We start from the raw sequence: 14,311 nt of genomic DNA on the forward strand, positions 1-14,311 counted from the left end.
TGGATATCCTGCGTATTCATGCTCTATGGCAGCAAAGTTGCCATATGGGGCTTTTTTATAACTGAACATTGGGACTAAATCTGACATTGTCTTTGTTTTGCAGTTTGGTAAAATCTCAAGTGCAACCATGCCCATTCTGAAAAAGCTCCCGGGAAGGTCCAAGAGCTGCCATGAGTTCCCCAGAGTGAACGGGGAACTGATCCTGCCCCGGCTGGACATGAATGATCTCAATGATCTCAATGATCTGAAGGATCTGAAGGACATAAAGGACCTGAACAGGAACTTAAACCCCTTTGAGGATGTGGACCTGTACGAGGGCGAGAGGCACGGCGGCGACGTGGGCCTCATCATGGGGGATGTCAGGGGCAACCTCCAGCTCAGGTCCTGCCGCGACGGAGAAGAGGAGGAGAACGAGGTGAACGCAGAGAGGCACGGTGCCGGGAACCCCAAAGGGAAGCCCCTCAGGGGGACCCTGGAGCGCATCTGTGGATCGTCGCCCCTCAAAACCCTGGGGAAGCTGGGCAAGGGTCTGCGCATATCAGGACGCAGCGTATGGGGGAACAACTCCCCCCACTACACCCCTGGAAACTCAAACAGTCTCCCACCAGAGAGGGAGAAAAGGAAAGGACTACGCAGGGGCTCCGAAGGAATTATGACCCTGCTCCGGTGAGGAGGGGATGGGAGGAAAAAGAGTTAGAACCCAAGAAGATTGTAGCTGCCGTGTTATTGATGTGAATTTCTTATATAAAATAGTAAGAAGTGCTTCAGTTGCTGTGGATGACATGTCTAATGCACACAGAACAAGATTAAGATAAATTTTCCTATATTACTTGCATAGTATATTTACTATAGCATGCAATATATACATATTGAATTAATATGGTTTTGTGAAGATTAAGTAGGTAAAAAAGAAGATGGGGTTGTGGAAAATCCCTCCATTTTCTCATGAAGGAGAACAAAGTCGTGCAAAAGACTTAGAAGAGCACATTTTCAGGATTTTCAACAGCAAAAGAATATCTAAACAAAACAAGTAACGTCCCAAAACTCAATTTAAATCACAAGGATCCTTACAAAAAAACAAAATAAGTCATGTAACTATAACAGAAAAGTCATAATTCAATTCAGTTAATTTGTATAGCCCAATATTACAAATCACAAATTGGCTTCAGGGGGCTTTACAATGTGTACAACATACAACATCCTCTGTCCCAGGACCCTCACATCCGAAATGGGAAAACTCCCCCTCAAATAAATTATATAAGGGAGCCATTTTGAGCATCGGTGCATCAACAGAGCTCTAACAGTGAGATTAATTAGCCTCAGCGTCCCAGAGGAGAAGTTAGCATTGCTGCTGGACAGTGCTGGAGTAGCATACAGTGTGCTTATTTCCTTTTTTATTATGCTATTTGTTGATCTACGGAAACTCTTTTGTGTTTCAACGACTTGTTGATTACTCAATGCGACTATTTTTATGCTCACAATTTTGTGAGAAGTATGTAGCATTACAAACCTAGCTTCTACTGGCCTGATTGTTGAGTACAATACACACCTCAGGTCTCATTACTGTTCATACATTCCTGTGTATGCAAAAATGATGCGGTCTGATAAAGGGCCTTGTTTTTCTTGGCGGGAAATCATTCATCTTCTTTGTTGCTGCTGTGGAAATTGTGCAGGATTACAGGTCGACGCAAGGAGGAGCGTAGAGAAAGCCTGCCCTGCGGGAACCTGAGCACAGACGGTGAGGCGGAGGCCTCCAGACGGCCCTCCTTCCTCAGGATGGTCAGTATGGGCAAGCTGAAGAGGGAGTCCATGTCAGACAAGGCGTCCCAAGAGGCCGAGGAGGAAACAGATGACGAGGAGCCGGCGGTCAAAACCAGAGAGCCTCTCTCAGGTAACAATCAAGGAGGCCACAGGTGTAAAAGGTTCAGGTCAAGAGTTTTAAAACTGTGACCTAGAATAATCTGTCTTACGCGAGGAGTTCCCCTTCCAAATTTGCTCTTCCTGGTCAAGCTTCGGCAGTACTTCCTCCCAATCCTAGACGACTCTCTGATGAGGCTGAGAGGTCCCCAGATCCCTGAGTCACTGGGTTCAATCACCACCAGGCTGTGAAATCAGGAAATGACTGCACTTCCTCCCACCCCAGATTCCTCTAGATAGAAGTTCGACCAGGCTACTGTTCACAGGCTCCACGGGGAGCCTCGCTAGGAATAGAAGAGTGTGCAGAATGAGCAATGAATAAGCCAGTTTGTCAGTCAGGCACATGCACAGATACTCAATAACTATATAACAGATCTCCTAGTGTACATGTCAACCTTTAGTTTTGTTGAAAATAAACACAACTGCCTCTTTTTGTCTCTCTTTTGGCTCCCACCAGTGCTGGAGATCCTTCAGTTGGTCAACCACAGGGATCTTCTCCTGGCCGACACACATATTCAGGAGCTGGAACGAGAATGCGAGCTGCTGTCTCTCCTTCCCACCGCGGCTGCTTCCACCCTTACTCCGACCCTTACTCCCAGCACCCCTCCCGATATGACCCCCTTATCATTCTCACCCTTCGATGACTCCCTCAGCACCAATGCATCATTGGACTCAGGCCGGCGAAAGGTTAAGGACGTGGAGCTCCTGTACGAGGCCCTGCAGAGGGAGATGTGGGACGTAGTGCGGGAATCCCTCCGCCAGCCGAGCGCTGGGCCCAACCTGGGGCTAGTGGTGCTGGTGATCCAGCAGGAGGAGCATGCCGATGCGGCCTGGGCCCGGAGAGAGGAGACCAAGACAGAGCAAGAGCCCCCCCGGATCCAGCCCGACCAGCGCCCTCGGCGACTCAAGATAAAGTGGAGGCAGGCTGTGATGGAGGCGGCGGACTGGAGCCTGCCGCACCAGGCGGACACCCAAGCGGGCCAGCTGGCTTCGTACCTGGAACGCCTGAGGAGTCGAATGGTGGACGACCTGGATGCCGCGAGGAGGAATGCCGTGTCCATTTACCCGGAGGAGTTTGCTGCCTTCCAGGTGTACGTGGACAGTTACCATCGAGCCGTGGCCAAACGTCTCCGAACCATGACCAGGGGGCCGCTGCAAATCACAGACGTCTACTCTTTATTGGACTGGTTCTACAACATCTACAACAGGTAGGGTGCCTTCTCAGACAGTCAACCTCTCACACAATCAGACAATGATGATGCTACAAACCTGGAAGCTGGACTTGTTTTGTAATGAGTTCTCGCTTTCGACCAGGGATGTTCTCGGGACCATTGGCACAACCGCACCCATCAACTACGCGTCACTGGAGCCCATTCTGCCTCAAGACACAGTGGAGCGTCTGGAACAAGACTGCATCAGTATCGTCAGGGTGAGAAAGGCTCTTTTTTTACAAAGTTGTTGTTCTCGAATAGATAGTAGACAGGTTTTAAATTTACACTGTGATTTCTCAGGAGAAGGTGACCATAGAGCTGATCCAGGTTCTGGATGAAGAGGAGAGGCGATGGGCCCAGACCCTGCACATAGAGGAATATCAGTCCCACCTAGCACGCTCAGTCATCCAGGTATATATTGTCATGTTTTCTGTAAAGTGTCCCTTTAGTCTAAAATGCAGCTGTCTTATTGATTGTGTCTTTCTTAATTCCAGAGGTTGAAGGTGGACTTGGACAGATCTACATCTGTCAACCAGTGTCTAGGAGCAAGAGTGGCTCGCTGTAGTCTTATTGGACTGGCTGACTTTCTCTACAAGTGAGTATTTCAATGAAGCATGAATAAATGAAGAATTATTTGCAAGATGCTGGCAATATAGATTTAAGGATTACAGTTGGGGGGGACGGACCCCAGTTCCTTTTACAGGATAGGAAACGATTGTTCATTTCTAGATCGTACTTGTATTCAGTAGGTCTTTATAATAGCTCTATGTGTCCAGTTTCCAGAGGAAGGCGGAGATGTTTCATGAGACTCAGGCAGAATTTGGAGACAGAGGGGACGGATATGTCTCCAGGACCATATCTCTGGTCAACAACTGCCCTCCTCTCAGGTAGATTCATCATTCAACTAAAACAACATTTCCTGCAACAATTTGCTGAGAGTCCAGCTTCCCTTACTCCTGTGTTTCCTGTAGATCCCTAGTGGAGCGCTGCCGGCAGTGTGACTCACAGGGCAGCGAGGAGACAGCGCAGAGAGCCGACTCCTCCCTGGACAGGATCATCAACCAGTCAGTGAGGGTGCTGACCGACAGGCTGTTTGAGCACATCAGAGTGAGTAAGCCTCATTTCAGTCCTGAAAGTGGAACTATTCTTATTTTAGAAATGATCCAATGGTAAAAAAAATTTAAAAAAAAACTCCAAAAGCACACACTTATTACAACCTTGCTCCAGATTCCAGATTGTTTTTTCCAGACATTTGATTCATTGATTGCTGTCAGGATATGAAGATCATTCCAAAAAAAATACAACAGAAAATGTTTTTTAAGCAGCTTGCTATCAGCAGACTTCTTGAGTAAATGTCTTCTATTAATCCAAGCTTTGTCTGTTGTCTTTACAGCCTTTCTTTGACAAACTGGTAAGGAGAAAATGGCTGAACAACACAGAGGCCTTTGAGGCCATTGAAGCCAGCATTAAACAACACTTCAAGAAGTTCAGAAGGATGGACTCTCCGCCTTATCAGGTAACACTTGTTTGATGGAACAGAGGTCGTGTTTAACACTTGACAGCGTTTGCTTCAGCGTCATATGTAACCAGTCAGTGATGAGTTGTTTTGATGGACTGACAGACCCTCGTGGGAGAGGTGCATCGGCGGGTCCTGGTGGAATACGTCCGAGCCATCATGCGGGGACGGGTCATCTGCACATCCTCCAAGATGAGAAAGAGGATGGCTTTCCGCCTGCAAGATGAGGCCAAACAGCTGAAAGGACTCTTTAAGGATCTGGTACGTCATGTCATACGTCAGCCTGAATGCCCTGCAATGAACTTTTGCTCTGTAGGGATAAGTACAGTCAGGACATCTAGAAGATAAAAAAAACAGAGGTAATGATTGATGATAAACATTTCCAACTTGCTGATTCTTAAAAACACTGAGCAGAACTGGCGCAGGCAACACAGAGTCTGACCCTCCAACTTCCTAGGTCAGGAATACCTCAGACAGTGTTGATACAGCAGCGAGCTCTGAAAAATGGCTGCCGTCAGTGAGATGGAGATGGATGGACCGCGCTTACGTTAGCACTTGCCAGAGGAGGGAAGTTAGTGTAACAACTGGGCTTGACAGCGTGGCGTTTGCCCCCTTTCTGTGCGCAAGTTCAAACAAGTGTCCGTCACCTCGGCTGACAACAGGAAGCTGCTGTGTTCAGGAGGAACTTCCTGTTCCTGTCAGCTAGCCGGCTTTGATGTGGCTCTGGGATGGCCTTGATGGCCTCTTTTGCTGTGGAGGGGGATGAAGTGTCCGTGGAAACTGGGGGCTGGGGCAAGGGGGGATGAGTTTTTAATGGCTGTCTAAAAAAGACTTAGTTATTTTTAGTGGATGCCAAGCCAGATAATTCTGCTTTCTTTTTCCTGAGTGTTTGAAGGAAAAACACAACCTAGAAAAACAGAGGTGGAGCAATTGTTATTGGCTCAGTAAATCAGCTTAATATTTGGCCTCCGGCCTTTGGAGGCATTAATCTACGTTTCCTCTGAAGGCTTCTGAAAAGCACACAATTAATCAGGTGAAGAGGTCATTTGGACCAGTGATAGCAAATGCTTTTGAAACAAACAAAGTCCAATTGAATGCTGACTTGTTGTTGCGTGCTAATTTAAAACTGTCGCTGTACTCTTTGTCTCCCCTGTCTGCTTCAGGACTCAAGCTCCTCCTGGTTAGACAGCATCGTCTGCCACCTAGCTGACATCATTCTCCTGGAGGACACTCCGTCCATCCAGATGGAGGTGGCCGTGCTGGTGAAAGAGTTTCCAGATATACGGTAAGTGGTTAACAAATGAACAGTGCTAGGACATTTTTGTTGCAACCAGGAAACAGATCTTCTCTCTACTGTACCCCCGAAGGCCCTATATTTTTTTCTGCTTATTGCTACACATTCCCGGTGCTGTTTTTGGCTCTCTCCCAAAGCAAGGAAAAAGTAAGACTATGTATGTCCTTTTTCTTTTTTTCGGGCACAATGGATCAAAACAAGGAAAAGGAGTGCGGAAACATATCTACATTAACGTTGCTATTTTTGGAGAGGGGAGCGGGTCTGTTTTGAGAATGGATGAGGTCTCCAGGGGACTGAGAGGGGGTGTCCCAGGACTGTTTGTGCACAAACTCAGGTGACGGCTTGCAACTTACGGTTGAGCGTGACGCACAACTCTCAGTGGAGCAGACAGGAAGCTGCCGCCGAGTACTTCCTGTTCCTGCCACCCTGCAGGAGACAGACTGGTGCCACACTTGGAATCAAAGGGGAGAGGTGTGGAAAAGGAGGGCAAAACATAGTAGTTCGGACCTGGAGACATGCTAACTCACCGCTTGACCTACCCCTTTTGTTTACCCCATGGCATCCCCTGCTGGAATTGTAGGAGATCAAAGGCTGTCGGCCTTTCTTGACTTTTTCTGGGTGCTTTGTTGAACTGCAACAGAGTCCGTTGGTGCACACGTTGCTGTGTGACTTGGACAAATAAGTCAGCGTGCCAAACACAGGCCCTCTTTATACTCAATTGCTTAATAGAACAGCTTTGGGGTCTCAGTATCTTGACACTTGATATCACCCTTTCACTTTCATGCTTTCGTTTCAGCCAACACTTCAACACTTGGTTTCTCGTAAGAACCCTGTGTTTATTACATTTCCTGCAGACTTGACGACTTATTGGAAAGTGAGAAAGCCAAGAGTTTTACCAAAAGTTATGACTGCCTTATTTACAGATAGAAAGTATAAACGTCAGTCAAACGGGATTCTTCCAGACAATTGTCTTAAATAGCATTTTTGCATTTCAGTTTCCCCCGATGTGTTTTTGGTGGGCTGACATAAGGTCTGTAACACAAGCTGAAGGGTTGAACTTTTTGTTTTACCACATAAATATGCCAGTCAGTAGCCCTGCTTCGTGACACTAGTCTTCCTTTAGCTTAGTGATAGTGACCTGAAGTCATGTGACCGTGGTGTTCGTTTTTAGCCAAACATTAACCTTTTTACTACTGACGATTTCAGTTACACTTTGAAAATCATAAAAAGAGGAGTTAATTTGTGAAGCTTATCTTGATGAACAAAACATGTTATTATCAACTTCTTGTTTGCACCCAGTTTATGTTCTGACATCCACAATAAAATGGAAAAATCCCATTGGCCTTTTGTCGAGGGAACTGGTGCGATTATAACTTCCTAGTTGGTTTACAAAAAACATGTCTTCACTGAAGCACTTTTTAATATTTATTGTCAGTCGAGGGGCAGTAGTAGTTATGACAGGCGCAAAGGAGGAAGTTGACATACCATAGCGTTAAAGTCTGCAGTGGGAGGTCACGATAGATAAAAAGGTTACGCTGACTTATACGTAGCGTATTTAACTTATGTTCAAAGCCCAAGCTACGTAACAAACATGCTTATTTAAACCCCATCATCTTTCCCTTAATCGAACCAAGTAGGTTTGTTCCTATTTACCACATTTTTTAAACTCTGTGAGTCATTGGCAAAAAGCCTGTGCTGTCATTTAGCTGACACTTTTATCCAAAGCAACTTACTTTATACATCGTAGACACAGCATTTGGGGTTAAGTGTCTTGCTCAAGGACACACATATATAGCGTAGCCGGGACTCAAATCACTGATCTTCTGATTGAAGGGCAGACCTGCTAACCATGCAATGTGTCATGTTCCTAAAGTTGTTTTCAGAAAACTTGTGTAAAAAAAAGAACTACAAATAAAAAAGCAACCAAAGACAAATAATTATAAATTTGTGTAAATGTGGACAAACACACTTATTATTGTCCTCCATTCAATAAATAAAGCATTAGTCATGATGTATTTACAGAAAGACTCTTGTGAAATCTGCCTTTCTGGGAAGTAGAACCAAATGTTCTGTTCCTTCCCAGGAACTGATGCTCTGACTCTGTCTGTCATGACAGCCTTTGACGACACCAAGCAGACCCAATTTCCATTAACACCCGTCTCGCCCCTTTTCCTCCCCGTATCCTTCCTCCCAACAGGAAGAAGCATGTCTCCACCCTGCTGAATATAAGAGGGATGATGCGGCAGGCTGAGCGCCAGGAGATCCTCAACATCGTCAAAGACTTTGAGTGCCGCAGCGCCTCGGTGTGCCGGGACCGCGCCCTCTTCTCCGACATCCCCATCACCTCGGAAGTGCACTGCATCAGCCTGGGCCTCCTCCGCTTCGCCATGACCATCTCCAACTGGTTTTCAGAGCACCGTCCCAGGCGGAGCCGCGGGGCGAGGGGCGGAGCCCCGACGCCTCAACCTGCCGAGGGCCAGAACATGGAAGACGTGAATAAACACCACAGAGAGGACTAGCGGCTGGCGTTCGTGCTGGGAGAGCGGTCGCAGACACACGCTGTGAAGATAGCGATGCACCTTGATCCCAAAATGATTGCACCAAATATTGTTACCAGAAACTTGACCTCAGGTACTGCTCGTACTGTACTCACTGACATTTCTCCATCTCCACATGTGCGTTATCTTTTAATGTGAAACAGACTGGGCAGCGTAATAATCACAATGATTTCTCGTGCTGATCTGCAGAAGCAAACCAGTGGTATCAAATATCCTGAAAATGTAACTTCTTCAGTCTTTTTTTCTTCTTCTTTTAATCCCCCTCACCTACAGAAAACAACTGCTATCAGATGCAAAGCAATATGATTTAGGCTGTTTAACATGTATTTACCCAACCATATATACCCACTCTCTGGTATATAGACCACATGTATGCAAGGATATAGTGTATTGATGTGGAAATGTGTTGAACTCACACTGTGAATGAAATGGATCTGTTGCTGGAAACATAATAAAAACCCATTGACTGGGTAGACTAAACAGACTCAGCTGCTCCGTCATTGTGTCCTGCTTATCAGGTGTTTGTAAGCGTCAGCTCTTGGATTGTCTTGTTTAGGCAACTTTTAGCTTTAGTTGGGTGAGACACTGAGTCTACAGTTATGTTAAACAAAGGCACTTTGACAAACAGACGACGGTCTGACGCAGACGCATGTACACTTCATGTCTTCATTGTTTATGTTGAGGATTTGGCAGCTTTGTTCTGAGATCTTGAAATATGGGGCTCTGCCGCGGCTGCTATGTAACGCTCTCACCGCCGCACAGCGAGCACGGGGGTCACGCACCCCGAGGCCAACAACGGGATGTTTTTGGATAAACAAAGATTTCCTGTTGTCCACCGAGGTGCCAACGGATGCTTTTATTGGAGCCAAGTTTACGTTATGCACTAGGAGGGAACTTCCTCTCTGCTGCTCAGAGTGCACAGCAAAAGCGGCCACGGAGCCTTTTCATGTCCGAAAGCTGCTCGTCGGCTTCTCAAAACAAGAGCCGGCCGGCCTCGGGAGGGGTCATTCTGCACAGTGACCTCTCTGAGTTGGCAGGGTCGATATCTGAATGTGAATGAGCAGCTGGCTGCATGGAAACGTAGAAATAACTGCTGTCATCAAGGCGTTGCGCTGTAAAGCTGGTGGCCGAACACACCACCAGACTTTATTGTGGTAAAGTGTGGTCATGTGTTTGGGTCGGTGGGGTAACGTTTGGTCAAAGGTCATCCAGGGGACACGATGCGCGCCAGCTGATCTTGGTGATACAATGCGTCTATATACTAGATATGTTAGACCAATAGCTTTTTTGTAATAAATTAGTTGTTTTTTTAGTTTAGTTTTAGTTAGCACAATCAGACCATTAAACCATTTTTTTTTAAATCCTGTGTTTTTTATTTGTTCCATTTAAGTGTAGCTACTACACTGTAAAAAAGGATATAAAGTTTTAGTTCATTTAACTCATATCCCTAAGTCAGTTCATCTAAAGTGTTGAGTGTACTTTCCCTTTTGTCAACCCAACTATGCATTCTTAGTTGAATAAACTTGAATAGAAGTTGAAGACAATTTAAGTTTATTAGCTTGTCCAACTCAACATTTTAAGGCAGCCAGGTTACACATTCATTTAAGTTGAACGAGCTTATATTTTTTACAGTGTGATGGAAGCAGAAAATATCAGATACACTTTAATATATAAATAAAATAAATACAATACAATATTTTTTTTATTATTTGATTAATTTACCCAAATCTTACTTCTCCTCCTTCGACCCTCATTTAAATATCCAGAATCTATACCGTAACTATACCGTCACATTTGTGTAAGTTGAATATTGGACGATGATTGGCTCCCAAACAAACTGTGATGTCATAAATCCTCATGTGGTAATTCTGCACAGTTAAGCTCAAACACCACAGTGAAGGAACTCAAAGCCAAACACAGTTTGGAGTGGACGGGGTCTTTCTCTTTTAGTTTGTTTGTTGAGAGTTCCCTCTGGAATGCATGTTTAGGGCTTTTTATCCTTTAATACATTAAGTATGATATGATTCACATGTTAGAGGTTAAATGCAATTTAAAGAGCAGTTAAATCATTACGCCATTGATTTAACAAGTTACATATTGGCTTGGAAGTAGTGCATTATAGTCATATATGATAAAGATGGAAGATATATACATTTGGACTACGGTAGGTAGCTGAAAACCTTCACAATAAACAATAAGATATTTATTAAATGTACATTACATACGTTGGCCTTTTTTTAATACATTGCTATCATATTTTTAAGAGAATAATACTTGTGCTTTGAAGTTGTATCTTCTCTAAATGCATCATGCCGGACAGTTCAAGACAAGTCATTTCATTAGAAACATTTTAAATTGTTCTGTGTACAAGCACTTCTATAAATACCAGGTATGCTATGATAATATTAAAAATGATTATCTCTGATGATGGTCATAATGTCAAATGAAACGGTTGGGATCCGGATATATCGACCTACATGATGAGCATTTGCTTAGAGGTGAGCTATTTTTACTCATTTCGTGACTTTAAGAACAATGCTTCTTACTTTTTTGTTGCGTTCACACGTTGAGTGTCTCTGACTGTCCACTTTGCAATGCGTCCAGTCCGACAGTCACTTCCTCCAATTGACATGTGTTTGATTTACAGCTAAATATAAACACGGTGCAAACTTGTAAATGCGCCACAAGGGAAAAACTCATACATGACATAAGTTTCAAACATCCTCAACTGTTTCTTTTAGCTGTTTACCTGCTCACAGACAATAGATCTCAGTTAACTCTGACCCTGGAATCCACCGCACGCGTGTTTTTATTTTGAATAAATTCCTCGAATTTGTGAGCCAGAACAGGAAGAACATTAAGTGAAATTGGCAAGGACCGAATGTAAAGTTTGGCAGCGTGGCTTCTGAGTAATATGTACGTCTAAGAACATTATCCGACATCCTTTGGTATAGTAGACCGAGGGCGGATGTTGAATCGCTGTTTTCCAGGTATCCCAGACGGGGATTACCATCTCGGGCTGAGGATCGCAGGTAGGACGGAGGGCCAAACTCTTGGAGGTTCCCCTCCATCAGGCTGCTGGAGGTGGAGCGGCCCACGGTATCACAATGCAGTCCCTGGGAAGCACTCCCCTGCTTCCTCTCATTAACGCAGCTCTGCAATGGAAAACCCATCTGGCTGTATTCGGACTGTTTGTTTTCGGAAGCGAGCCGTGCCCTGTCTTTGTTCACACTGTCATGCACTTTCGGTGCTTCCACTCTTTTCTGCTTGCTTGCTTCTCCTGCAGCATAAATAATATTAATTAATTAGACTGCAGTGGCTGAGAGGGGCACTAGTCGAAAGTTGGTCTTGAGCACTGGAGCTTGTTTAGTCTAGACAGGGACGATTTAACCCCCGTTCTGGCTTTAGCAAATACACATATGTACATGAGTACCTGGGATATGGGCCTCATATAGCAGCTCAATGAAATACTGGGCTAATATTGAGCATTTTATATAGACATCAGGCAATCAACCTTGTCCACTTCCAATAGATAGATGGAGCATTAGTATCATTGAAAAGCTATGAAAACCATTCTTCCTTGATTATTTTGCTTTAAAGGATCCCTTTCATTACTGCCCACTCTACAATTTTAGATTGACTTCTAAACTTATAGAAAGCGAACATCAACTTGATCGAAACATATAGTTTGCTGTGGATAGGTGACTGAACAATTTCCCTCACTCGTTGTCCTCGCTTGCAAATACAGTCTCCTTTGAATGTTCTCCATGCTGATGCACGTGAGTTGTAACTGGTAAACAGAATCCTTTAGATGCAGAAAACAACAGCATTAACATCGTCTTTTTAAAAATTTTCTGCAAGGGGTTGATCGTCAAACAGCAATGTTTTTCAGCAAAACAACTCTCAACGCTTTGGTGTCAGAGTCCTTGAACGCTGAAAAATGGTTCCTGACTCATGACAAGCCTGAGTAAGTTTATTCACTGCTCACTGTTATGAGTTTCAACCAAACCGAAGTACCTGCAACATGCATGCTGAAATAAATGGAAACCAACTGCTGCTTAAGGAAGAAAGTGAAGAAAATCGTTGCAACGTGGCTGTCAGGAAAACATTTTTTATGCAATTTGTGGTACCTGGGTTTCATGCAAACCACAACATGTCACGCCATCATTTTTTTTCTCCAAAGCAGTTAATAAGCGTTTTGGGAAATATGGCAACAGCCACAGCCAGGAGATGGTTAGCTTAGCATAACAACTGTGTTGTGTTTCCATCATTCATATCCATACTGAACTGGACAGCAGGTGTCCCGTTTCAGGGGAAGTGTGATTGTGTTTTTAGGGTGTCAAGTGTTTTTAGGAATGTTTTGCTGAGATGTAACTAAGCAATTGAGATTATAGTCTGACTTTTACATCCATCTTTTTTAGTGTACAGATCAGTGGTAAAATGGAAATTTGAAGTTTAAAATGGCCAGATGTGTTGACCACCTGGTGACCCACAAACACGTTGCCTTCCTGATGCTGTACTTTAACAGCTTTAAACCTTCAAGCCTTTTGGGAAACTTCCATGGTTTAAGTCCCAGTAAAATGAACGTCAGAGTGCCTTTATCTTCCGTACTGTGGAACGGAATAATTGAGCTTAGTACAGTTACAAGAGGGACTCCAATCAAATGTGTTGCATTTGATTGGACCGCTGAAAGGTTGGTGGGCTTATAATGTAACAGAGGACTGTGTCTCCACACCACACCTCCCTAAGGCGATATTACCAATCCTACGATGGGGAATGGCTTAACCCGCCCTCATCTGCCTCTGATTGGCTTATTCTTACCCGAACCCCAACTAATCTCATTCCTCGAGCTAACCTAAACCAAACAACAACCGACCAATGAAGGCAGTAGCACGAGCCAGTCAGAGACAAGTCACTCCATCACATTTAAAGGACTTGTTGGTTAACCTCCCCTGCCACGAATAGTTGCAGATTGATTGATGAATGGATTTCTTATCATTGGTTGATATCGGTCGGTTCTCGTGGGCTTAAGCACACGTCATATTTTGTTTCACGGAAAGAGAAATCTTTTCGATGTTCATAGAAAAATATATGAATAAATTGTTTGGTTTTGTGCACATATTGGTAAACTGGTGTACAATATTCATTAGATTGCAATTCAATATATATAATATTTAAACATATTATCAAAATGAGCCGTCTTACACAACCTTAGCGCTGGGGGGTTTTGGTCGAGGTGTGGCCCTGTCAGTCATCAGCAACGGGTCATTTATTTGTGGTTATGTAAGCACTTAGGAATGACCTGTTGTGACATGACCCGGCAGGGCAGGATTCAATAGAGTGAACCTCCTGTCCTCTCCCATGTCCAGTTTACACTGTCTGTCAGGATGGCTGCCCACTTGAACCAAAACAATGGTGCACTCCGTCACTCCTGATGGGATATCCTGATTTATGTTATCTGAGCGGATCCATCAAGTGGATCTTTATTTAGCGACGAGGAGGTGCACGGCCCTGCCTGCCGGTGCCCACTCAACTCCAGATCGAACAGACACGCCAACCTGTTTGTTTCGTTATCAGCCGTCACACTGAATCAGTGTCCCGGGGCCTCGGACGCAGACGGAGCGGAGGAAGTGCAGCTTTGTTCAAAGCAGGGACCACAATCTAAAATAAACTTTGGCGCTATCTTAAAATCGTTTCTCATTCGTAAAAAAGTATCCGCAAAACAAGCCTTTTATTTTTTTTCCACATGCTGATACGCTTGATTTGTGCTAAAAGTCATCCTGGGTGGATGCAGTGATATAAATATTGTTGCTCA

The 14,311-nt window shown here is 44.5% G+C and overlaps 1 protein-coding gene across 1 annotated transcript; it reads left to right on the top strand.

Moving 5' to 3' along the window:
- The first annotated feature begins 127 nt into the window (after window positions 1-127).
- On the top strand, window positions 128-8,907 carry exoc3l2a (exocyst complex component 3-like 2a). The gene is made up of 12 exons (XM_068600092.1): window positions 128-666; window positions 1,674-1,891; window positions 2,375-3,125; window positions 3,232-3,346; window positions 3,429-3,539; window positions 3,623-3,723; window positions 3,905-4,015; window positions 4,100-4,235; window positions 4,522-4,644; window positions 4,750-4,905; window positions 5,808-5,929; window positions 8,136-8,907. The coding sequence occupies exons 1-12, from the start codon at window positions 128-130 to the stop codon at window positions 8,455-8,457; spliced, it is 2,805 nt and encodes a 934-aa protein (XP_068456193.1). The 3' UTR covers window positions 8,458-8,907.
- Window positions 8,908-14,311: the final 5,404 nt, after the last annotated feature.

The sequence above is a fragment of the Clinocottus analis genome, unplaced genomic scaffold (assembly GCF_023055335.1).
Source record: "Clinocottus analis isolate CAN_PGR_092001 unplaced genomic scaffold, fCliAna1.0.p SCAF_5, whole genome shotgun sequence".
Classification (NCBI taxonomy): Eukaryota; Metazoa; Chordata; class Actinopteri; order Perciformes; family Cottidae; genus Clinocottus; species Clinocottus analis.